The sequence below is a fragment of the Engraulis encrasicolus genome, chromosome 1 (genome assembly GCF_034702125.1).
Source record: "Engraulis encrasicolus isolate BLACKSEA-1 chromosome 1, IST_EnEncr_1.0, whole genome shotgun sequence".
NCBI classification, from domain to species: domain Eukaryota; kingdom Metazoa; phylum Chordata; class Actinopteri; order Clupeiformes; family Engraulidae; genus Engraulis; species Engraulis encrasicolus.
The window spans coordinates 32,229,157-32,255,500 of record NC_085857.1 but is presented as its reverse complement, the minus strand read 5'-3'; the positions used below and the strand labels follow the sequence as shown (position 1 = coordinate 32,255,500).

Here is a 26,344-nt window from a genome sequence, read left to right as displayed (position 1 = left end):
ATTTTAATGCTCTTCCTCATGAGAATGTTAGCCTATTTTTTTATTTGTTTTGCTTTACTTGAGTTAAATAATTTATTTAATTTCGCTAAGCTTATACTTTTCCTGTCAACCTGCCACGGCCCCCCTAGCAACCCCTCACTGCCCCCCAACGGTCCCCGTCCCCCACTTTGAAAACCACTGGATTAGAGTTTCACTTGACTCTGTTCTGGCCAGCTCCTTCCTCCATATTACAAAGTCTATGACCAGTGGAAAAATTGGATGAAAAAAGATAAGTCGCTGATCAGTTAAGACTTAGGGAAGGGGAACCTTTTTCATTCGAGGGGCCACTTCAAATTCACACTGAATCTGACATTTGGAAAACAGGACGGCATGAAAACGCCCAAAACCAGTATTAAATATTCATTCTTGCTGAGGGAAATAATGCTATGTCTACACTTTCTGTATTATATGAAAGATAAATGTTTTCTAATGTCCAAAACATCATTGGATGCAGTTAATAGTTAGTGGAATTGCCAAATAAAATCCAGGGACTTAAAAGTGCAGGCGAATTATATTATAATAGAGAATCACTCGTGTGTGTGCGGGCGTGAGTGAGTGAGTGAGAGATGCATTAACTTTTAATGATGAGAAGTTAATGTTATTGAAACTTTGTTTAGTCATGTATGTCCTAATTCCAGAATAGCAAAATTGACAGAATTATAGATTTGTATTATTATTATTTTTTTGAAAAAAAAAAGTGGTGTCATGTAGGGGTGGGCGGTATGGCCAAAAATGTATACCTCGGTATAATTTTAGCCACGGTATATATCACGGTATATATCACGGTATTTTACATTTGTGTAAAATGTAAGCATTCCGTCGCAAAATGTACAAAACGCCTTTTTTTTACTTCTGCATTTGCATTTTTTAAACATTTGCATTTTTGTAATGTGTGTGAATTCTTGCTATTCAAATCTTTTGAAAACAGACAAAAACTATGTAAAATGCATTTTGCAATGCAATGCAATAGGCTTCAACACTGTCAATTTCACCAAGTCTAGAAGGGGTTAAACTAGGGAAGGGAGGGGTGTCAAACTGAACATGGATTTTATCCAATAAATCGTTCATTTGACCTTTTTTTCTATTTCTGGAGTTGCTGGGGGTAATTTGGAAATGTGTGCTTGCATCTGTGATTATGCCAAGCCTAATGGTTCAGCTGTTATTGTTAAAGTAAAAAAAAAAACGAACTTTCACATGAGGCAGCCAGCAATGCATTGTAGAACTAATGCATTTAAATGGCAGCTATCACTGCAGCAGCGGTTAGCGTGCTAACGTTAGCGAAATCGCTAAATCACATTTTAAACAGTGAACAGTCATCTAAGTTCAGTGTTTCCCATACATTGAGGAAACTATGGCGGCCCGCCATAGTTTAAATTTGGCCGCCATAGTTTACGAAAATGTAAAAAAAAAAAAAAATTACTTTTTTTTTTTTAACGATATCCGTTTTTGTTAAAAACGATTTGAATTACGATTTTGAATTTCCTTCGCATTTTCTTCCTGGAGTAAATACATCCTATAGACTCTGTATTGGTTAGATAAGTAGTCCCACGGTAACACAGAATGAGGGGAAAGCATTAGGAAGTGACCGTAAGGGTATTACCACAGATACTCTAGGAAGACTTCTTAGAAGGGCTGTGGTATTACAGTTGATTCATGTGTGCACACGTGTAACATCGGGTGAGTAACAGAACATGTGCGCAACGATGCGTTATGACACGCCGATATGCGAGGATCTTCGTCCAAATCGCTAGTCACATGCATCATCGCTAACTGCGTTTACAGCGCGTGCCGCGTGTAAGGAAAATGTTAGTTGTTGACATGTATGGAATTCATTTCAATTTGTGCTGTTTCTTGCTTCATTGTGGACAACACAATTGGCCAAACTCACAATAGAAAGATTTTGCTGTGCTACTGTCCCAGAGACAGTGTTGCCAGATGTGCCTGTCCAAATCCCGCCCAAAAGGTTCTCAAAAACCGCCAAAATGCGCTAAATTCCGCCCAAATTCAACAAATGACATGGACTTCTATGGGCCCAAAACGACTGAAAAAAACGCCAAATGGCCAATTTTTCCTGTTTTTACCCGCCGACGCTCATCCCAAGTAGCCCAATTGGGCGGGCACCCGCCCAATCTGGCAACACTGCCCAGAGAGCTGAAAAAAACCTTCATAGAAGAAGTCACACTTAACAGGGGTGTTAACCAATCCAATGAGTTCTCTCATTGCTCTCTCTCTCTCTCTCTCTCTCTCTCTCTCTCTCTCTCTCTCTCTCTCTCTCTCTCTCTCATAGTAGCCTACTATTTACCCATAACAAATGGTGAATTTCTGAGCCCTTTTTAATTTGTAGCCTATACCACTGAAGGCATGATAATGCTTCATCATATTTTAGAAATAGGGCCTATGTGCCTTTTATATACCAAATGTTTATCATTTTGAAATTGTTTCAGTTGTTTATGACTTGTGTATGACTGAAATTATCTCTGCATACTATCAGTGCTGCATTGCTTTGTAAAGATAGGCTATTCAACACACTTTAAAAACACACTGAAAAGATACGGCCATAGTAGCCTTAAATTTGACTTGGTAGATCACGGCAGACCATCAACTTCAAAAGTAGATCTTGGTTAAAAAAAGGTTGGGCACCCCTGCTATAGAGAGAACCACAAGTGCTTGAAAGACAGGGATCAAAAGCCTAGTCAAGTTGTTGTAGTTTACTTGGGTTTGGGAGCAATATAAAAAACCTTCAGAGAAGGGACAGTTGGGATGAGTTTACTAACACTCCCTAGGCTTTGTTTTACAGTTGTAATGAGTTTGGTGACAGACCTTCATTGACACAGCAGAGGAGACATAGGGCTGCATATAGAAATTAATGTGTAATGAATGTGAATATAGACATAAATGTGTAATATGTTGTTCAGCCCTTTTAATGGGAGGAATTTTGAAAAAACTGGCCCTGTGACCAGCACCCCTCATGTAGAATGTGTACGCCTACAGATATGTGTGAGCCCTATCTCGCGCCAGTCGTAAAGTCTTCACGAAAAAAATGGGGGAATTTCTGGGGGAAATTATGTACAAGGACGTGGTGAATTCACGATATTGCCCGTGTTTCGTGGTTGATTTACGGTTTCAGTCTCGTGGTTGATTTACGATATGCATTGAAAACTACGTGGTTGATTTACGATATGCATGCGTTGGCATTTGCGCATCGCTTGAATTCCGGTGCATATAACAAAAGCTGCCACACCGGCCGCCTCCCGATTTAAAACACAGCTGATAGCCTGATTACACTCATGCCCGTAGCCCTACTCCACACCGCTGATAGCCTGATTACACTTCATTTTATTATTGCCCGTGTTTCGTGGTTGATTTAAGATTTAAGATTTGGCATTTGAAAACTACGTGGTTGATTTACGATATGCATGCATGTAGTCTACAACTTCTGTTTAAAATGACACGGGGAGACTCATGCCCGTAGCCCTACTCCACACCGCTGATAGCCTGATTACACTTCATTTTATTATTGCCCGTGTTTCGTGGTTGATTTAAGATTTAAGATTTGGCATTTGAAAACTACGTGGTTGATTTACGATATGCATGCATGTAGTCTACAACTTCTGTTTAAAATGACACGGGGAGGGAGTGACATAAGCCGCCTCCGGATTTAAAACACCGCTGGTAATTACACTCCTGCCCGTAGGCTATCTTTGAATTTACATGAAGCCGCCCACCGGCGATTTGAAGCCACGGGTAGGACTACTGCGACAGAAGATTTGAGTCTCGTGGTTGATTTACGATAGGCCTATGCATGCGTTGGCATTTGAAAACTACGTGGTTGATTTACGATATGCATGTAGTCTACAACTTCTGTTTAAAATTACACGGGGAGGGAGTGACATAAGCCGCCTCCGGATTTAAAACACCGCTGGTAATTACACTCCTGCCCGTAGGCTATCTTTGAATTTACATGAAGCCGCCCACCGGCGATTTGAAGCCACGGGTAGGACTACTGCGACAGGGCGGTGGGTTAGGGTGCGGGGTTGTCCACCCGAAGTCCGGACAGATGGTCACCCTATGATCATGCCCAGACGTTGATGCTCCACTGATGGTGATGCACGCACCACTCCTATTCACCTTTTCTCTGAAAGATGCTGATGCTGATGTAGGCCTAGTCACCACATTGACCAGTGGTTTTCAAAGTGTGTGTGTGTGTGTGTGTGTGTGTGTGTGTGTGTGGGGGGGGGGGTCACAAAGTGTTGATTACTGTATTATTTTATGTGTTCTTTCTATCTATGGGGTTGTAGGTTTTAATCCCACCCTAACCTCTCCCTACACCTCCATCCATGGCTGAAGTGCCGTTGAGCAGGACACCTAACCCCAAGCATTGCTAGAGGGACTTTAACCTTGAAAAGTAATACCGGCAATTCATAATGTAATGTTTAAGCCTTTAAATGGGATAGAAGAATTGACTATGAATATTAGGCTATTAAAGACACACTATACATTTCATATGCAAGAACCTACCAAGTAAAGAAACTCACACGAGAGGCATGTTCAAACATTCAAGTATTTATTTACAACACAAACATACACATGCAGCAGTGGAACAAAACAAAAAAAGTCCCCCCCCCCACACACACACACACACACATACACACACACAGCACATTCCACTGGCTGAATAACTCACAGCAATCACTTAGTTCTTGGTGGAATGGCAATAGCTTAACAGAGTTTTTTAACAGTTTAATTTAAAATGTTGTGTTTTCTGTCCTGGGTGCTACTGAGGGCATGAATGCCAGTGCTGCTGCTGGGGGTGACATGGATGGCACTGCTGCTGCACTGGAGATCAGGATGGAGGAGACAGAGGAGAGCAGGACAGAGAGAGGCTGTTGGTGTGTTGGAGAAAGCAGGAGAAAGGAGACAGCTGCGGGTGTCTTGGAGGAGATGATGGAGGGAATAGGGATAATAAGTAAATATACAGCAGTTATAACTTCATGCTGTCTAATGTTCCTTGTGTCAATATCATTTTAAGAAATGTCCCATTTAAAGAAACACTTACAAAAATGCAGACAAGTGAGAAATGTACTCACTTCTTTTATATACATACTACAGTAATTACAGAAGATATCAAACATTGGTATTCAAAGTATTCTTTCAAAACACTTACCAAGGAATGATGATTGATGATTCCAAACCGTCTCAGATTAAAGAACTAGAAAGATGACAAAGACAGAAAATGGATTAGGGAAAGATTAGTAGCTAAGGGATACATTAGCATGCCCCTTCACACTCTGTGAGGTAAAACAAAGTAAGTTGGACATTGTGTTTTTCCCATGCAATGTTTGTTTCTCTACACCGTACCTACACTCCGTTTCTTCCTCATCACTGGTGTATGAGAAATCACTGCTGTGTACATCGTCCTCATTCCCGTCATCTCCCTGCCCTTCCTCACAAGATGGCCTATTGGTCCCCTGTGGGCTTAAAACAGCCCTGTAGCTTGCCACAGCAGAAAGATGGACGATTGTCAGGTCATGAAGCCGTCTTCGACAGAAGGCAGAAAGGCCCTCATTTTGTGACTCTGCAGATGCAACATCAAAAATACGACGACAAACACATGGCATGTCAGAATACAACCTCCAAGTTGAACAGTGCAGATAAATGTCAAAGAAAGCAAAATTCTCATTTTTTTATTTGATGGTACATATACAGTAGGTTTGACAATTGCAACTTACCTGCCGATGACATCTTTGCTTCTAGACAAGACATCAATCTTTTCAGTGATGTAGTGTGCTGTTCCATCTCCTTCACGAGGATGCCTTTCTCTTCTTCCAAGCGCTTCCTGCGCATCGAGGCCACAAAGTAGGCATGCTTGTCCTCAAGTCTGACTGAAAGGCAAAGAGTAGAGTAGAGTAGAGTACAGACATATTAACAGCATTGTTGTTTCCTTACAAGTGTGAAAAAGTACTAGTAAATTAATCCAGTTTCTGTTGTTTGAATACTAATTAGATGGGCCTGTAACACCCTTGATGGCCCCCACCCCCTGTCACTTTTCCATGTGGTAATTGTCAGTATGTAATTGAAAACTGGCAGTTTCAAGATTTGTAATGGTGTCACTTAAATGTTTGAATGACAAAAAAAAAACACTTGAGTAGCCTAAAACAGAATAAATGAACAATTCTCTTACCACTCCCCTGCACATCCCAAGGCCAAAAAACAGCTGGTCCATCTCCTGACAATGATCGCTCCACGGTTCCAATGTCGATTGTCGTTGTTGGCGATGCACTGTTGAAGGTGGCAATGTCTTTAAGAAGCCTGTTCTTAACAACAGTCATCTCGCTCCGCAGACGATGACGCAACTGACCACTGTCTGGAAAACAATCAGAAAATACAAGGACTGAGAGGTTATGCGTAAGCTGCACTAACTAAAAAATCCTGAAATACTTTCTATGGACATTACAAAGATACCATTCTTTCGGTACAGAGCTTGCTTCCTCTGTCGAAGGTTAAGATAGCGGCCCTCTATGTCCTGCTGCAGCTTCAAAGGGCGTGTTCTTACTGTGAATATAAAGACAAACCTGTGAGTTGTCAAAAGTCAATGAATCTGCCAAAACTGTAGCTGGTAAATGTAAGACATTAACATTAGCTCAAGATGAAATGAAATACAATACAGGCTGCCGTTTTCACACCATCATTTCAGTGAAGAGTTTGGAGGATCCAATTTAGGAGGAAAGAAGTATGGGAGAACAGAAAATAATAATAGCTGCATTTACCGCGGGTTGCCCATTCCTGCACTTCAGCAACCCATGCAGCTCCATCAGTGCAGGCCAGATCCTCCTTTTTCTGCTGCTCTTCCTTCTCAGCTTCCGTCAGCATCTTGCATGTCTGGAAAAAGCAATACAAAAATACAAAAAGATACAAAAAACATCCATGAAGGCTGTAGTGCAGTGCAACAGTACCACAGAAGTGTTTCACAAGCAATGTTGCAGCAAAAAAAGACAGCCTCAATGACTGTGAAATGACGGCCTTACCTTGGCATATCGGGAGCACAGGGCTTGTTGCAGTCCAGAGGTTTTCTTCTTGTTCCACCCTAAGGCATGAACAGTCAGCATGTCCACACGTGCTGTCAAAAGACAAAAGAGTTAAAATGGACATGAAGGCCATTGTGCAATGAACAGCAACAAAAGCCCAGAAACATGTAGGCCTATAGCAAGAGGAGCAAATACCTCCTTTGGACATGTACTTTGTTGTCAAAGCACAGCGGGACAGGTAGCTGTTCACTTGCTCTACTTCCTCTCCCGCAGTAGTCCCGGCACCCTCAATGTATTTTCCACTCCAAGCAATCTACAAAGATCACAACATGGCATTTCAACACTGACACCATTTCAACATTAACACCTGACACGAAATCTATTGCCATTTCAATACCCGTACACATGAATACATCATTACTTACCTGACACTTGGTCTCGTGGTTTTGTGCATGCATGACACTAAGGAGGGGTGTGGAATTCAAAAGCTCTAGGAGCTCTGGCAGGTGGTTGGCAGCCTTCTGAAGGTATGGCCAGTACTTGCAAGCCACATCCATTGCGTGCGTGTGTAAGGCACATTTTAGTTGTTTTTGTGTTGATTTCTTTTGTTTTTATTACTATCATTATAGTGTTATTATTATTATTATTCAAAGCTTATTTGTTTTTTTGTGTGTGTTTTTTTTAAACAATGCACCTGCCCCCCAAAATCTGTGCACGCGCATGTGTGTGTGTGTGTGTGTGTGTGTGTGTGTAAATAAATACTGTAAATAAATACTTGAAATCGTGTGAGTTTCTTCTATAATATCAGTGGTAAATGCACATTAAATGTTAGTGTATACCGTGTCTGTAATAATCCTGGTCAATTCTTCTGGATGGAGATGTAGTGAGGTATCAAACCTACCTATACAATAATAGTCCCATTGAAAATACCGCCCATTGAAAATGAATGGGAGCTCTTGCACCATTCTAGAGTGCCTTATAATAATACAGTAAGAGTAGTGTTAAGAGAGACCATTTAATCAACACTTTGTGACACACACACTTTGAAAACCACTGGGCAAGGTGGTGACTAGGCCTACATCAGCATCTTTCAGAGAAAAGGTGAGTAGGAGTGGTGCATCAGCATCAGTAGCATCAGCGTCTGGGACCCACCGCCCTGACGCAGTAGGCTACATATGCATGTGGATACGGATACGGGCAGGAGTGTAAATTCAAAGATAGCCTACGGGCAGGAGTGTAGCCTAATCACCAGCGGTGTTTTTAAATCGGTGGGCGGCTTCATGTCACTCCCCGTGTCATTTTAAACAGAAGGTGGAAATCAGGAAGATGCGCTGCCATTCATCAGCTGCCAAAACACGTTTTAGTTGTAGACTACATGCATGCATATCGTAAATCAACCACGTAGTTTTCAAATGCCAACGCATTCATATCGTAAATCCACCACGAGACTCAAATCTTAAATCAACCACGAAACACGGGCAATAATAAAATGTTTTCGCTTTTCATTGCACCTAACTCCTCACTCCGATATTTTCATTGCACCTACCTCCGCATTCCAATAAAGAAGGCACGAGGGGCTACTTATTTATTCAATCGTTATTTTATTTTATTTTTACTGGGAAGGAGTAGGCCTACGGGCATGAGTGTAATCAGGCTATCAGCGGTGTTTTAAATCGGGAGGCGGCCGGTTCTGTCATGGCTACAGTGCATTTGATGTAGGCTACTTTGATCAAAGGAATGTATCTGCAGTGTTCTGTCGCGGCCGGTGTGGCAGCTTTTGTGATATGCACCGGAATTCTCATCAAGCGATGTGGGACAAATGTATGGCAGGAACCGATATCGATATGCACCGGAATTCGGCTATATTTGATTTACCCCACTGTACGGCAGGAACCGAATTGTTACACAGGTAGGCTATATTTGATTTACCCCACTGTACGGCAGGAACCGAATTGTTACACAGGTAGGCTATATTTGATTTACCCCACTGTACCCTGTACAAGGCGGATGAGAATTCCGGTGCATATCACAAAATTGTTACACAGGTAGGCCATATTTGATTTACCCCACTGTACGGCAGGAACCGAATTGTTACACAGGTAGGCTATATTTGATTTACCCCACTGTACCCTGTACAAGGCGGATGAGAATTCCGGTGCATATCACAAAAGCTGCCGTTCCCTGGTTCTGGTTCTGTCGCGGCCGGTCCCCGCCCCTGTGCAAAAATGCCAACGCAAATGCCAACGCATGCATATCGTAAATCAACCACGTAGTTTTCAATGCATATCGTAAATCAACCACGAGACTGAAACCGTAAATCAACCACGAAACACGGGCAATATCGTGAATTCACCACGTCCTTGTACATAATTTCCCCCAGAAATTCCCCCATTTTTTTCGTGAAGACTTTACGACTGGTGCGTGATACGGTTGTATGTGTGGGGGAAAAGGCATAGCCTACCCTCTAAGACCCTTTTTGTCTATGCGTTAACAATTTCACAGTGCTCTTAAATTCTTATCTCTGCTCCTATTTTGTTTTATTATTGTTTCCCAGACCCCTGCATGAGGGACGAATGTGTTGTAAACAGAAATTATTCACTGTACTGCATTTTTTGACAATGACAATGTACTACTATTATACAAGTCATGAGTAAAATCTTATGTAGCCTTATTTCTCAAAATATAAATGGCTGAAATATAGGCCCAGGCCTACAGTTTCTCCATGCGCCAATGTCATACTGTAGTCATTGTTTTGCCGTTTTGCATTTACGCTGCAAGAATACACCCCCCCCTCCCCCCCAACAAAAAAAGGCCCGTGTGAGAAGACCCCCCCCGGACAAAATAAACCCCGGCTGCCCCCATAGTTTCCAAAATTTGTGTGGGAAACACTGAAGTTACTAACACCCAGCCAGATATCGTGAATGATATTATCTCACCTGGACACAGTAACATACAGTAAGGCTGGCGCAAATGTAAAGCAACCAGTAGCACATGGATTTAGCACTTCTGTTGTCAGACACCAGCATTGACATGAATGACTTGGGCTGTTAGCTTGCTAACTTGCTTTTCAAACACCACTGTACATTAAATTGTGGAGACCAGAATCGAAATCACATACAGTTTAAAACCATAGTTCACTACACTAACTATACATTTTACACTTAAAGCTTAAATGAAATTGTACAACCACATATTCTTTTGGCTACTACGAGAGACAGTCTGTGGATGTTCAAAACGTTGTCTATTACTGCCATCTGCAGGACGCAATGCGCTATGGCGGTAGAGCGGTATGGACAAAATCCATACCTTGGGGGAAAAAATACCTCGCACGATAGTATACCGTCCATACCGCGCACTCCTAGTGTCATGTCAGTCATTCCTTTGCCCTCTACTACTGATTTGAATGTTGAAGGTTGCCACCTAGTGGACACAAGTTATCGTCTATCTATCTTTTTTTTCTGAACACAATCAAGTTCTAAATACTACGACCACTGACTTCTATACTATAACTGTATACATGTATGTTTGTTTGGTTTTTATTATTATTATAAACACGGTGTTAACTTGTGAGGGGCAAGACCATACCAGAGAGGTAGAAAGGCTATGTCAAACCACGTCAAAGCCAATCAATCACGTAAGAATGTTTTTTGACCGACAGCTGTTTCCAACTATCAGAGGTTGCTATTGCGAACAGTAGCCGCCCTACCGGATAGCAAAGATTTGTGCCACAGAAAATAATAAGTAAGGGTTAACGTTCGGCGAGAAGGTCGCTACCGTGGAATAGCAGCACGACAGAGAGAATCTTTAGACCCCGACGCGGAGCGGAGGGGTCTTTTTCTCTCTGAAGTGCTGCTATTCCACAAAGCGACCGACTCGCCGAAAGTTAACCCGCTTATTATATGGATATACTTAAATGATTCACACATGCGGGGTCATTTCTTTAGACCTATTTAATGTTAAGATTGTTGCTGCGCAAAACAAAACAGTGCCGTTGTGGAACACCGCTAGGCAACAGCTAGGTAGGCTAGCCAGGACAACAGGTGTTGTCTATCACAGCAGCTGATTAGAGTGACAAAAGACCGGACCCCCTGCGGAGTGATATGAAACATTCGCGTTGTATACAAGCCAGTGGCTTTAGCAGTGAACGTCTTGTTGCCATTGACAGCGGTAGCCAGGACAACGGGTGCTGTCTATCACAGCAGCTGATTAGAGTCTTGATGAAAAGTCGCTTTAGCAGTGAAAAGTCTTGTTGCCATTGACAGCGGTCTGTTATAGACCAACCCGTCCGTTATCGAAAAATAACAGACGTCCGAACGTTGGGGAGCCCCGTTGAAATGAATGGAGCATTCGACAGATGACGTCACAACCATATAATAAACTACATTAAATATGTGTAGGCTAAACTCCGAATGATGACTCATGTTTACTCACTTATATTTTCAGTCACAAAACCAGATATCAGGTCCAGACCAGTAGCAATGGTGCACAACGTTGACTTCTGCTGGCAAATTCGTGACACTCTTGGTTTTAATCTTTAAAATTATATTGTCAATTCCTGTGCAAAGGCACAATAGAATCTCTCTGACAAAGCGTACTTGGTACTGCACGAGGTTAGAAACTCTCCGCGTTCAAGTGACAAGAGAATCTGTGTCAAGCTCGAACTCAATTTCTGTGGTAGATAGATACCTTCCTCAGCAATTCCCGCTGACACTTTAGTCTTTGGGAAGTCTGTAATGCTTACACACATTCCTGCCTTGCCTTCCCATTACAATCCCGAACATTGCAGGAAGGGACAGAGACATTACCATACGTCGTTGCACAGCTCTGTCTGAATTATTCTCATGTGGAAATATGTTTTACTTACCTTTTATTTGATCATGCTCTGCTCTTCTCGCGGTTTGGCATCGAAAATGGCGCTTAATTGCTGTGTCTCGAACAAACAGCCACGCCCTAAACTTAAACACCGGCCAGTCCTAGAATAAATGAATATCTTTTCACTAGGCTACATTGCACAACCATTTTTAATTTGACTCAAAAAATGTACTTTTTAATATGGTACGTAACGTCATCAAAAGTATGAGGAAGCAAATTATGAGCAAGCTGTTATGACATGTAGGCCTATAGTTTTTATGCAACACCCACTCAGAGCCGGTTCTGACCTCCATGGGGCCCTAAGCAAAAATATGCCAAGGGGCCCTCATAAAGTGCGCAGCACCCCCCCCTGCAAAACGCGAACCACAGACACAAAATTTGACTCAAATCAAGCTTAATTAAAAAGTCTCCCTTTCTGCGCTCTTGAGACAAAAACATCAATAATGTCATAACAGATTGTGAACATGTAGACAACGGTGGCTGTACTGAACATGCGACTACCTCATCAGCTGCAGGTGTACCTGGCTCATCTGTGTACTACCTGAACATTGTGCTGGCCCTCCACTGGCTGACTGACTGGAGTCTGAGCTGGTCAGAAACTTAAGCATAGCGCCTGTAAAATATAACTAAGGCTTCAATTAATTTAGCTCCATCAAATTGTTTGCATTTAAGATTACCATATTTTATAGCCTGCCCCCTAGTAGCTTGCCTTTAGTAATCTGGTCTAAAACGGTTTTTAAAAAAGAAATGAATAGGCCTATGATAAGAAACTCATATGTAGGCCTAAAATAAATTATTTAGCTATATAACATGTGTTATTATGAATGGTATCACACATTATTGTGAATAATGTTGTGTTCACTATTTATTGGGATTCACCTTCGTCACAAGTTTCAGTCACAAAGGTCTGGATTTATTAGTCTATCCAAGCAAGCCGCGCCCCCTGGCTATTGTTATCACCCACACACACACACACACACACACGCACGGCACTCCTTCTCTCTCTCACTCCCTCCTCCTCCATTGCTTAGACTGCACGGACGTCTTATCAAAAATCTTAAGCGCTTGTCAAAACCAAAACTGAATGTCTGTGTGTATGTTGATATTTGTGTAGAATGTATATGGTTGCCCCGGCAACATGACATGCAAGGTCCTCTGGGTAATTAATCAATTCGGCCCTTTACACGATGAACTGATTAGAGACAGATTGGTGTGTGGCGTTCGCGATGATACCGTCCGCACCCTAATGCTCAAGGAAAAGAATTTAACGTTAGATACAGCCATTGAGATGTGTGTGCTTCACGAGCAGTCTGAAAAGGGCAATAAAGAGTTGAAGAGGGACGCAGAGAACAAGGACATGAAAAAAGAAGGAGATGTGTGTACAGTGCAACTAAGCCCGTGCTCAAACTGTGGTGGACAGCACCCACCCAATCGCAATAGCTGCCCAGCCTTCAATAAGCGTTGTAACTCCTGTGGGAAATGGAACCACTTCTCCAAATGCTGCAGATCGGGCGGAGAGCGCAAGCCCAGCGCACAGCGTGGACAGCAGCCGAGCAGACCACCCCACACCCCACGCAGAGGAGGATACGCACACAGGATAAGCGAGCTGGACACAGAGACTGCACATGACCCAACACAACACTTCTACTGCGAAAGTGTGGAAACAGCTACAGAAAAGGGCGAGGTATTCACCATGCTGTCATCCTCCGTCACTGGGAAACAGCTGAAAGTTAAGATCGACACGGGAGCTCGGTGCAATGTGATCTCCAAAGCCACCCTCCACTACACCGAACCCAGTGCACACATCGACCACAGCCAAGTAGTCAACCTCGTAGCCTACGGAGGACAGGTAATCAGAACAATGGGCGTAGCCACTCTACTTCTTACATGCGGGACATTACACTTTCATGTTGTCGACAGTGACGTGAAACCTCTCCTTGGTCTCACTGACAGTGTGAAATTAGGCTTTGTAAAGCTAGGACCAAATGTGCATGCACTTCAACAGGGGGCAACAGAACTGACAGAATACAGAGACCTGTTCGACAACAGTACTGTAGGCAAACTGCCAGTGGTATACAACATGCGTCTAGATGACACAGTGCACCCCACGATATGTGCCCCCAGGCGGGTACCGCTGGCCATGAAGGACAAGATCATCCAGGAGCTCGACAGAATGACCAAGCTGGGAATCATCAAACCAGTACACGAACCCACAGAGTGGGTATCTGCGATGGTGGCTGCCTGCAAGAAAGATGGCAGCATTCGGTTGTGCATTGATCCAGTCCACCTCAACAAAGCACTCCTCCGGCCTCACCATCCCATGAAAACAGTCGAGCAAGTGATAGCAGACATGCCGGGCGCCAAAGTGTTCAGCATCCTGGATGCAAAATGTGGATTCTGGCAGGTGCCACTCAGCAGCGAGTCATCCAGACTGACCACATTCATGACACCAGTGGGCCGGTATGCTTTCCTCCGAATGCCCTACGGGATATCCACAGGGAGTGAGGTGTTCCAGAGGTGCATGGAACAACTCTTTGAAGGACAGCCATGTGCCATCGTCGTTGATGACATCCTCGTCTGGGGCAGCACGACAGAGGAGCACGATGCGCGCCTACGCCAGGTCATGGACAGAGTGCGTGCCGTCAACCTCAAGCTCAACCCGGACAAATGCCGCTTCAGGGTGTCGGCAGTCTCATACGTGGGTCACCTACTCACCGACCAGGGGATCAAACCGGATCCTGCCAAAACTGCTGCAGTCCGCCTGATGCCGCCTCCGGAAGACAAGCATGGGGTCCAGAGATTCCTCGGCATGACCAACTACCTGTCGAAGTTCATCCCAGGTTACAGTGAAGTTACAGCACCCCTGCGTCAGCTCCTTCTACAGGATGTGGACTGGGTCTGGCAGGAGCATCACACAGCAGCTTTCAACAAACTGAAAGACCTCCTCACCAGCCCGCCAGTCCTTCAGTACTTCGATGTCCACCAGCCAGTGGTGCTGTCTGCTGATGCCTCTCAGCACGGTCTAGGTGCTGTCTGCTTACAAAACAACAAGCCCGTAGCGTTTGCCTCCAGAGCCCTCACGGAGACGGAGGGGCGTTACGCACAGATAGAGAAAGAGCTCCTAGCTCTCCTCTACGCCTGTCAAAAATTCCACGATTACATCTATGGCCGCCCTGTGACAGTGGAAACCGATCACCAGCCGCTCATCACCATACTGCGGAAGCCCCTCCACTCTGCATCTGCTCGCCTCCAGAGAATGATGCTGAAGCTGCAGCGTTACAACCTCAATGTCACGTACAAAAGGGGCAAAGAACTGTATGTTGCGGACACCCTCTCACGTGCACACCTGCCAGCTGCTGACCAAACGGATAGCTCTGAGGACTACGACATCATGACAGTGGAGGTGCTCTCCTCAAAAAGACTGGAAGAGCTGAGGCGGGAAACATTGGCAGACCCTACATGCCGCCGGCTGGCTGAGATCATCAGAGCAGGCTGGCCCACCTCGTCAAAGAAACTGCCTCACGATCTCAGACCGTTTTACAGCATGAGAGACGAGCTCACCACAGACAACGGCCTGCTGCTCCGTGGCTTACGGTTCGTCATTCCCCACTCACTTCAACACTACTATGTCAAGCAGCTGCACCAAGGGCACCCTGGCCTCGAAGCAACAAAACTCAGGGCCAGAGAGACCATGTTTTGGCCCACGATCAACCAGGACATCGATCGTGAGCTCTCCAAATGTACTCCATGCATCGCACTACGACCTCACCAGCAAAGAGAGCCTCTGAAGCTACACGACATACCTGACTTGCCATGGGCCATCACAGCAGCTGACGTCTTCGAGTGGGAGGGGAAAGAACATCTGGTGCTTGTCGACTCGTACTCTGGCTGGTATGAGATAGATCATCTCCCCAACACCACTAGTGCAACCATCATCGCCAGGCTGAAACGGCACTTTGCCACACACGGTGCACCTCAGGAACTGATGACTGACAACGCTGCTTACTTTACAAGCAGGGAATTTCAGGAATTCGCAGAAACGTGGGATTTCTCTCATGTCACCAGCAGCCCCCACTACCCTCAGTCGAATGGGCTAGCCGAAAGGGCTGTGCGCTCAGCTAAACACCTGCTTGAGAAATGTGCACGAGACAACACAGACATCTATGCAGCTCTCCTCAACATACGCAACACACCAAGAGAAGGACTACCCTCACCAGCGCAGCGCTTGCTGTCTCGGCGCACGAAAGCTCTGATTCCCATGACCAAGGCAATGTATGTGCCCAGAGTACAGACCCAGGTGCATGCCGCTCTCTCACGTGCAAGGCAGCGATGCAAGGCACACTACGACAAATCTGCCAAACGCCTCACACCACTGCAAACAGGAAACACTGTCAGGATGCAGACGGCCAGAGGGTACGACCGGCTCGCAGTGGTCACAGGAGCTGCAGCACAACCCAACAGCTACCAGGTCCAGGTCGGGGATGCTACGTACACAAGGAACAGACGTCATCTGCTACTTACCCCGGAGACCTACACACCCGACACGCCTGCCCTCCCACCCAGCACCACTGCAGACCAGCCACCGACTCTGCGGCCTGCCACTGCCCAGCCAGAGGCAGCCCCAGCCCAAGAAGGTGTGGTCATCACCCGCTCTGGAAGGGTATCGAGGCCCAACACCCTCTACAAGGATTACACCACTTAAACTTCTCTCTCTCTCTCCCTCTCTCTCCCCCTCTCTCCTCTATGCAGGCGCGCACGAGCGCACACACAGAGGCGCGCACGGGCGCTCACGCACACACACACAAATGGGTGTAGGCCGAACGCTGCCCTAAACCGTACTTACCTGAGTGCACACACGCACACGGACAAGCACACACACCCACACACACACACACAAAAGGGTGTAGGCCGAACGCTGCCCTACATCATACTTACCTGAGTGCACACACGCACACGGACAAGCACACACATCACCCACTTTAGAAAAAAAAAAAAAAAAGAAAAGAAAAAAAAAAAAATGTGAAGATTGGTGGATCTACTTCTACGGTCATGTAGGTTCACGCGTGTTAAACTACTCTTGCACTTCTTATACTTCTATAGTCCTTATTCAGTTTATGTTTGTGTTATTGAAAATGTTTTAAATGATCACAATGATTAATGCAGTTTATTATTATTCTGACATTCCAAACATCCACGATGCCTTGTGCCTTATGGACTTTATGCCTCACCCTGGACATGTCCTTATTATCTAAAAACAAAAACAAATTGCCAACCCTGATTTGCTATGCTTTGTTAAGAGGGGGGATGTAGAATGTATATGGTTGCCCCGGCAACATGACATGAAAGGTCCTCTGGGTAATTAATCAGTTACAATCGAGTTCACTACAAGTAAGTTGTACGTCCAAGTTGGTCTGAATAAATCTGATTCTGTTTTGAATATTACGCCTATTCCTTGACACTTCTACAATTTGTTTCTAAACAATCGGGAGGCAGCCACGCATACAACAGCGCGCGCGCAAACTCACACACACGCCACACACACACACAGAAAGGGCACTCCTTCTCTCTCACACTCCCTCCTTCGTTGCTTCGACTGCACTGACGTTTCATCGGCTAAACGAACGGCTCGTCAGATTATGATCGAACTAGTACACCTTTCGAAACAACAGTAAAACGTTGACAACACCACCCTTTCCTCTCACATTCTCTCTAGCCTAGGCTACCTGTTGATTCAGTTGAACTAATTGCACAAAACGAAACACTCAACAACTTCTACCTTTTAAAACAACAGTAAAACGTTAATCCCCCCTTTTTACAACATGTGACTGTATCGAAGACCTGGGCACTTTTTAACTCGGCATTGTTGTGCAATACAAACGCCCATTGACACTACTGCTCCATACGAAATTAGCCACAGAAGGATCACAATAAGTGGAAGCATAAGCTTAACAACAGAGGAGTTATGTTGCCTACCTGACTGCAGAGCCATCTAATAACAGAGTTGCGCAAACCGGGGACCAGGAAGTCGGTTGGTGATGTGATTCGCGTTGATTAAAATGTTTCTTAACAGTAAACTTCTGTTCTTGGAAACTAACACAGAACCATCACATACCAAACAAAGATTAAGTACAAACAAATTACATGACCTTTACCACATTTTCTGTGTTATACCGCCACCTCCTGGAACTAAGTAACTTCTAATAGAACTAAAGTCAATGGGGATTTCCATGTTAACTCTCCGTGAGGCTCCATGAGAGCCGCCATTGCTGTGGAAAGATTGGTCCATAGAGGTCTATGGGAGTGGCGTAACTCTGATATTAGATGGCTCTGCCTGAATGCTGTTCTCGTCGCTCATTGTCATGAATTTTCTTTTTTTGTCGTTTCCGCAGGGATAATGACGTTTCATGTTGGACGTTTCACGTTTTGTGTGACGGAATCAATAATAAACAATTAAATCAGTTGGCGTTTTTTTTTTCAACGTCAGTTACGTAACGGGTCGCGCGAGGCCTTACGCTGTGAGCGTAGTGAGCGTATTGGGCGCGCCGGCTCTGACACCCACGCAGGTGTAGGTGTTGAGAGTTCACTTGAGCTTTGTTTTCATATTGAGTTCACCTTGTTCACGTGCTGGTTAGGTATGCAGTTTTATTATTATTATTATTATTTTTAATGAGGATTTTGTTTGATCTGTTTATGAATAAACAAAACATGGGTAAAAACTACTTGTCTAGGCCTACATTGCAATCGGTACTACGTTTTTAACACCCTAAAAGCCTAACAGGGGTATTCTCACATACTGTAACTTGAAATGTGGATTCTAAAACTATTTTTCTATGGAAATGAGAGACTTGTTTTTTTTAACCACTTGCCATTTTCTTTTTTTCTTTTTTTGCAGAATGTGCATGTTGAGGTCTTGAAGCTACTCAATGCTTCAGAAAACAGTAAGTTCTGGTTTGGGGGAGAGAGAAGTGTTGATTTGAGGGCAATAACCAAAACCACAAAATCAGATGTGTATCAAAAAGATGTATTTACAATTTTTATACAATGTATTATCTTTTTAGTATTGATGAGAAAACTTGAATTTGAGTTTTGAGAATGAACTTAAACAGAAAAAAATACACGTTCATAATCATCTACCGTACTTTAACAAAATGAAACAATTGTAAACAGTACTCCTGAGTGTTGAGAAGAAACATAGTAAAACAGGAAAAACACGTCTTTATTTATTTACAGATAGATAACCTATCTTTTTTAAATAATCTTTTTACTTAATAATGACCTATTGTAAACTCTTGTTATGTTGACAATTCTATGTCCACTCCTATATTTCTCCTGCAGAACTGCAACGATAAAGTAAAGTAAAAAAAAATATATAAAAAAAAATAGAAGTATTACAGATGTACAGTAATTGCAATACAAGTAGTATGATATTACTTTGTCTCAACTACGTAATAGCATACTACTAGTGTCACATCTACATCCACAACAGTACTTCTGCTTCTACTTCATACAACTCTATATTCTACTATATTCTCCTGAGACTGAAGCATAATCTCTGATCTCTACTCCCAGCCCCTCCTAGTATATGGGCCAACGAGAGGTGCATTTTGATAATTGCAAAGCAGGGCAGCTACTGTGACAATTTTGCTTTTGCTTGAAGCAAATAAAGAAGGCCAATCACGACTAAAAACATCCCTGTCCCTAACCCTCAGAATCACACCTACTGCATTATTCCAAAAGCGGATCATTTTCTTCGTGTGATCGCTAGGTTTGCAAAAAGGCATCGTTGGCGGTGGCGGTCGATACACCTTACACTTGACACACTCGGGGATGATGAGGTCTTCGTCTGGTACCATGATGGCCGAGTCTTCCTCCAGAAGATCAAGTAACCCCGACGTCCTGAAAAGCACCTCGTTGCTAACGGAACCTTCAAATAGCGGAGAAATGAAGGTAACAGGCCCGTGAGGCGCTACACCGATCAGGGCCTTCTTCTTGCGAACCTCGAGAGTGTCCACGATCAGATGCGCGTCGGGAAAGTCCTCCTTGTAGTCTGCGGGAAGGCGGGCCCGGACGTGCTCGGCGTCCAACCAGCTGGACCTGGAGCCCAGGAAGGTGTAGAGGAAGTTGGTCCACAAGAAGATGATGGTGTTGACGGTGGAGGGGGGGATGCTGCAATCGTAGGCCAGAAGGTAGTCCTCCCGGCCCATGGAGAGGAACGCAAGGTAAAGGATTAACTCCTCTACACTGCCCTACAAAGGCAAAGAACCTTAACTCACCAGAGTGTGAAACTGAGAAAAGTGGCTTCAAAGTTTCTGTTTTGTTATCCTCTGTCCAGATAAAAGTATAATAGTCAGAGCTCCTAAAATGTGACAGTTGGTTACTATAAAGGAGATATATATGTACAGCAAAAAATATTTAGTTCAAGTTTGACTTTTGACATTTATTTGGCAGTTAAGGTATTCTGCCTTTGTATCATGGGCCAACAGTGAGGAGTCATGCTGAGCCAAAAGACAGTAACTGCCATTTTTTTTCATTTTACCTTATAAAATGTATATTTAAAGAAACTATAAGCCAGGTCTGGTCATAATGTCTGTTTTAAATTACATTTATGACATTGAGATGTCCTATTTAGTGGTATTAGGATATGGCGGGAATGTGTTTACATTGCATTGAATTACATTATAATTCATTATATCTCAAAATTGTTCAGATAAACAGCCTGGCAGACAAATGCCTATGTAGAAAGATTAATTTATCATGAATACATACACAACATACTTTAAAAGTTAAGAAAATATAATCAAAATTGAATAAAAAGTTATATTTATGAAATGGCAGTTGGAAGTTAAGGTTCTCTGCCTTTGTATCATGGGCGAAAAAGTAAGGAGCCGTACCAAGGCAAAATGCCTTAACTTCCTATTTTCTTTATTTTGACATTAAAAACAATCAAATTGGCTCACTATATTTTTTCACATGATAAAGGTGGTCTGAAATACCCCAAAAATGACATTAACTCATTTTTGACCAAAATTGATGTTAAGGTCTTTTGCCTTTGTAGGGCAGTACAGGCGGCAAGGTCCGTCTCTGGTGAGGTGAGGAAACACACAAACACACACACACACACACACACACACACACACACACTACATTACACTTTTATCCAAAGCTACTTACAGTTATTAAGGTACAGGGTACTGGTTACAGTCCATGGAGCAATGTATGGATAAATGCCTTGCTCAAGTACCCAGGCTCCGCCCTCGTAATTACACAACACCTTCGGCTCTGCTACTACTCAGGCAAAGAGCTTGTTCAGGTACAATCTGAGCTCCGCCGGGCTGGGGAATTCCACCCACTTTGTCGGCAACCAATCAACTTTGAGCATCTCCAACAGTCCTGGGTAGAGGCGTGTTCAAGGCAGTAATGTGGTTTAAGCAGAGACCTTCTATTGGGACTAACAAAACATTTCGTTTAAACTTTGGCTCATTTTGTGTAAATAAGGTTTGCACACTCCTTTGGATTTTTTCTTCTTTAAGTTATTTTTTCTTTTTTTCACTGGAAAGCATAATGACGTTTCGACCTCTCGACAGAGAGGTCGAAACGTTATTCTAGGGCCCACTTGGAAAAAGAGGCAAGTGCCTCAATTTGACTACCATAGTAAAATAAAGGAGAAATAATAAAATAATAATAATAATAAAATAAACACAGAACACAAGAGGTGCAAAATTAAACAAATGAGCAAAACCCAGGACGTCAGGAGATGGAGAAGATGGTCAGGGCTAGACTGTTTGCCTGGCCGGTTTGTTAAGTATCATACTATAGGGAATAATCATAGTTGGGCTTCATTTTAATGACATCCCTGTTAGATTCAATCTGTAGCGAGAAAATAGTGTTCTTTCAAATATCCTTACTCCCGTCCTCCCTTGCCTGCTTGTGGCCTTGTGATGACATCACTGACGACAGAAGTGTAACTCAATATCTCACAAAAGTGCAATTCTAACGTAATTTTGTCATTTGCAATTAGGATGGTGAATGGGGAACAGTCCCTCAAAAGTTGTTGTGGCTAGGCTGACAGCGGGGAAACATCTAACACTGTACAGTCCCATTCTGATTGGCTGATAGCCGTGGTCAATTGAGCGTAAACCTACACCTTCCAACTGAAGATTCTATGCGTGTCTAAGTTAGACCAAGCGCATCTACGTCGGTAATGAGAATATGTTGCAGTTGGGATAGGGAGTCTGCAAGAAGAGCACATCTTTGCACCATCTGTGGTTGGGGTATCAATGTGATTCCAAAGACATTTCATTCCTGCGACGTTTATCGCCCCTTGCTGAGTTTTCGTAGCGAAGTGCGTGTCTGGCAGCGCGACGACTCCGCTTCGCGTCCTGCCCCACTCCCCTTGACCGTAATCAATCGAGCATAACCCACAGCCTCTCGTGGCTTATTGCTTAATTAGTTGTTTTCTCCATGGAAATAGGGCTTCAGGGAAACGCAAGGCCACAAGCATAGGCTGAGGACTGGATAGAGCTGTATTTGCATATCGGAAAGGACCCCTAGGCCTAGTAACTATACAAACCATGTAGCGGCCAGAAGCTTCTTCTTCCTCTTGGCTTGGGGGTGGTCCCCTCGACACACGCTCCATTTTGTGGACAGATGGTTCTATCAATTGCCAGAACGCGATGAAGTGACTGTAACTTGCAAATCTAATGGATTGTAAAGAAAATACAAATTTTATAGATTAACTTACAGAAAAGCCACAAGCATGATGACAAGTATGGGCAATATTGGCAATAGATGTAGCGTATTATACAGCATAGGGCTGTCTGTCTATAGTATGGGTGGCTTGGTCATTAAAGTGCAGTACAATATCAGAGATTCTTTAAGTATAGAGATATGCCAACATAATAGGTTGCTATGGGCACCTAACATGACCAGGTTCCGGTCTGCCTAAAGGGGCGTGTCATAATGCTCCTAGCATTGAATAGAACAGTCCTCAGGTCTGCCTAGGTCTGCCTAAAGGGGGATTTCCCCCCCAATAATAGAACCCGGAAACAATGGGCCAATGGAACCTCTCTCTCTCTACTCTCTCTGACAATATAATGACCATTCTTGTATAGCCAGTAAAGTAAAGTTGATACTACGGCAGTGTAATGTCAAGTATGGGTGGCCTGGTACAGTAATGTCTCTTTTCCACTGCCAGTTTTTTGGTAGGCCTACAGCTCGACACAGCGCAACTTGGCTACCACTTTTTGCTTCACGATTGAGCTGTGCTGTGCCTATTCAAAAAGCAAAAAGTGGCGGCCGAGTCGCGCCATGTCGAGTTGTAGGCCTACCAGAAAACTGGCAGTGGAAAAGAGGTAACCGGGCTCCGCCCTAGCGGTGACGCAACACCTTCGGCTCAGCTACACACACTAGGGCCAGGAGCTTGTGTATGAGGATTCTGTTCCCTCCACAGCGGGAAACTCCACCCACTTTGTCTGGAACCAATCAACGGAGCATTTCCAACCGTCCTGGGTAGAGGCGTGTTCAAGGCAGTGACGTGGTTTAAGTAGAGACATTCTATTGGGACTAAGAAATGTTAAAATGTTTAAACTTCGGCACAGCCCTCAACCAGTAGCAAGCCAAGGGAGGCAGGTTAACCAGGCCATTTGGAAACACTAATCGTTATAGTCCTGGTCAGACCAGAATCGTGGTACGTGATCTGAAGTCTATGAAAGTCAGGCAAGAAAGGGGCATAAGTGAAGTGGAGTGGAGTGTGTGCAATACTATGCAATGTCAATTCTATGGTGGTGGGGTCAAATCTCACCCTGTACACGTCTCAATATGCTCATCACTGAGTTTGGACAGTTCTTTAAGCGTCCAGTCATGAAGCGGAATCAATCCACCCAACGTCCGATATCGACCACGGTCTGTATCCAAGGTAGCACATTTGAAAAAAAATAAAAATAAAAAAATAAAAAGAGAGAGAGAAAAAAAAAATCAAGCAGTGCAGCAAACAAAACGTAACTTGGCCAAATCGGTTTTGCTAAACACATCTCGTTAAGGCTTCATTGGAGACATAAGGCAAGGCAAGAGTCAGGTTAGGCCACTTCCACAACAAAGCGGTGAAGCGTCGCGTTTTTTACCGGTGGTGGCGAAAATACATGTAAACATGTATACATGTAAACTCGAGCGAATTTTGAACGGCGGTGTCCCATTCCGCCATGCTTTAGTGTGGAGCCGGCCTTAAGCACATACTGTAGCCTGTGACTTCACAGCAATTTCAAGAGCAACCAATACTAATAACCAATGACCGCCACTGGGCATTGCTACTGAATGAAAAGGAAATAATATGAATGTGAGTGAAGATGACAAAAACATATTTACCTGAGTAGGTCGATGGGTCTTCATCATGGTAGGTCGAGTCGTCGTCATCATGACAGGTGGTGTCCAGGGCAGCAAGGTTTGGAAGACGGAGGGCAGATTGGGGGTGAGATATCTTTTTTCCATTATTAAAATCTATGTCAAAAGTTTGGAATTGTGTACACTTTGCTGATTTAAGATCTGGCTGTTTTCAACTTTAGACGTTCTGATCATTCATGTACAGCAAAACTTAACAACTGCAGACCTTTAATCATCAAACAGCTTGTCTGACTCAGTGAGCGGAATTATGTACATGCATGAAGTATTCTCATGTCAAGTGGAATATACTCATGGGGGCTCGCTACCTTGGGTCTCAAACAACTGTGTAGCGTAGCCTAGGTGCACTGCACACACACACACACACACACACACACTTCTAGGTATTCCGTTCTGTGTGAGCCTTGCAATAAGGATGACAGGGCAATCCATTATGTAACAACAGTGGTTTAGTGGGGATTTTTTAAGTGGGGGTACGCGATTTGTGACATCATCAATGAATTAATTAATTACGCAACATACAATGTCAACCCCCTTTTTGGGTTCAAACACGGACAGAATTATCATTTGTTTAAATCTCACCTCAGGAGAAGTGGGTGAACTGCGTACCCCGCGTACCACGCCCACTACACCCCTGCGTAACAGGTAACATATTTACCGGAGTACATCGAGTCGTCTTCATCATAGTAAGTGTCTGGGACGGCAGAGTTTGGAAGATGAGAGTGCAAGTTGGGGGAGAGAACATTTTTTTTTTAATTCCTTGCATGTAACTGCACTCATGGGGAATTGCACAAAAAAAGACAAAGCAATCCATTATGCAACAAGTATCATATTTACCTGAGTACATCGAGTCGTCTTCATCGTAGTAGGAGTCTGGGGCGGCAGAGTTTGGAAGATGGGAGTGCAGGTTAGGGTTAGGAGAGAGAATGTTTTTGTTTAATCCTTAAATCTAAAATTCGGAATAGAGCTAGAAAGTGACGTCACTTCCCCCGATTTCATGGGACCTCAACGGCGTTTTTAGCCGAAAATCGTAGCATGTAATCCAATGGCGGTATTAAAATGGCATTTCGATCCCCTTCGAGTTGTGCCACGAGCTCCATATATGTTGTTTCTGATATTTTTGCTTAATTTTTCGTATGAACCCCCAAACTTTTTAGAAAGCTGTGTTTCTTCACATTTTTCATGCCGACGTCCTCGGAACTAAACATTGATACGTCTGCATGAATAATCTTTATCTAGCCTCTTAAATAGCATATTTGTAGCCCAGCGCATATCATGACTGTGATCAGAAGATATTTACTCGCCACCATGTTGTTAGATGGTCAGCTAAGGTCCCGTGAAACGCGGAACTAAGGGGCGGGACTTTCGAGCTCTATTGCATACACTTCTCTGACCACAAATTTAACCGTTTTAAACTCAAGCCATTCTCATTATTCATGTACAACAACAGGTATCTTAAACATTTTGTTTATTTTTGCCACACACACCGAATCAATGAGTCTTTGTTAATGTGTGAATATTCTCAGTATTCATGAAAAGATTTTAAAAAAAACTTTTGAGGCACTCCTTACTAAATTTGAAAAGCCTTTATAAAACTCAAGGCTTTTCAATTTTAGCAAGGAGAGCCTCACAAGTTGTTGGTTTTTTTTATCTTTTCATGGGAGTTTGGAAGCCCAAGTATATGTGATGAGCACCTTTTTTACTGGACTTGGATACTTGACCCAATGAAGCATTCGCTTCTCTCTTTTTGATTCTCACTATTCAATTTAAAACAAGTTCCAGAATATTCCATTTACATGAGTGGAAACAGTGTTCTGCAACCGGAATACAGAAACACAGCCGTATTCGGAATGAATAGTAGTTCAGGTGACTCATATGCAAAACCAAATACATAGACGCCATAAAATGAATTAGGTAGAGAGTATTTGTTTTTGTATGGGTGGTGGTGGCGCACGTGGAAGAGGAGCCGTTCGGCAACCAGAGGGTTCCATGTTCGAGCCCCGCTCTGCCTAACC

General features: G+C 43.7%; 2 protein-coding genes across 6 annotated transcripts in view; both read right to left on the bottom strand.

Annotated features, from left to right (window-relative positions):
- LOC134450457 (uncharacterized) overlaps positions 1-26,344 on the bottom strand; it is a 45,658-nt gene that overhangs the window by 16,531 nt on the left and 2,783 nt on the right. For 2 of the 5 annotated variants that reach the window (XM_063200303.1, XM_063200324.1), the window contains exon 1: positions 11,929-11,992. The exons of 1 other annotated variant lie outside the window; for it this stretch is intronic. Coding sequence is in view for 1 of the 4 variants with exons in the window: in XM_063200328.1 (XP_063056398.1) it covers positions 19,496-20,177; positions 21,001-21,017; positions 22,507-22,633; positions 23,737-23,839; positions 24,297-24,339; positions 25,168-25,202 (1,007 nt within the window). In the remaining 3 variants the exon portion in view is untranslated. Of the gene's footprint in view, positions 1-11,495; positions 11,512-11,928; positions 11,993-18,962; positions 20,178-21,000; positions 21,018-22,506; positions 22,634-23,736; positions 23,840-24,296; positions 24,340-25,167; positions 25,203-26,344 lie in introns of those variants that run through there. 2 more of the 5 variants (XM_063200328.1, XM_063200309.1) reach the window with 2 other exon arrangements.
- LOC134445271 (uncharacterized) lies at positions 4,670-7,621 on the bottom strand. The gene is made up of 10 exons (XM_063194348.1): positions 7,490-7,621; positions 7,260-7,377; positions 7,065-7,156; positions 6,807-6,918; positions 6,502-6,591; positions 6,221-6,403; positions 5,769-5,921; positions 5,402-5,614; positions 5,204-5,248; positions 4,670-4,970 (listed from the first exon to the last, which is right to left on the bottom strand). The coding sequence occupies exons 1-9, from the start codon at positions 7,619-7,621 to the stop codon at positions 5,241-5,243; spliced, it is 1,101 nt and encodes a 366-aa protein (XP_063050418.1). The 3' UTR covers positions 4,670-4,970; positions 5,204-5,240.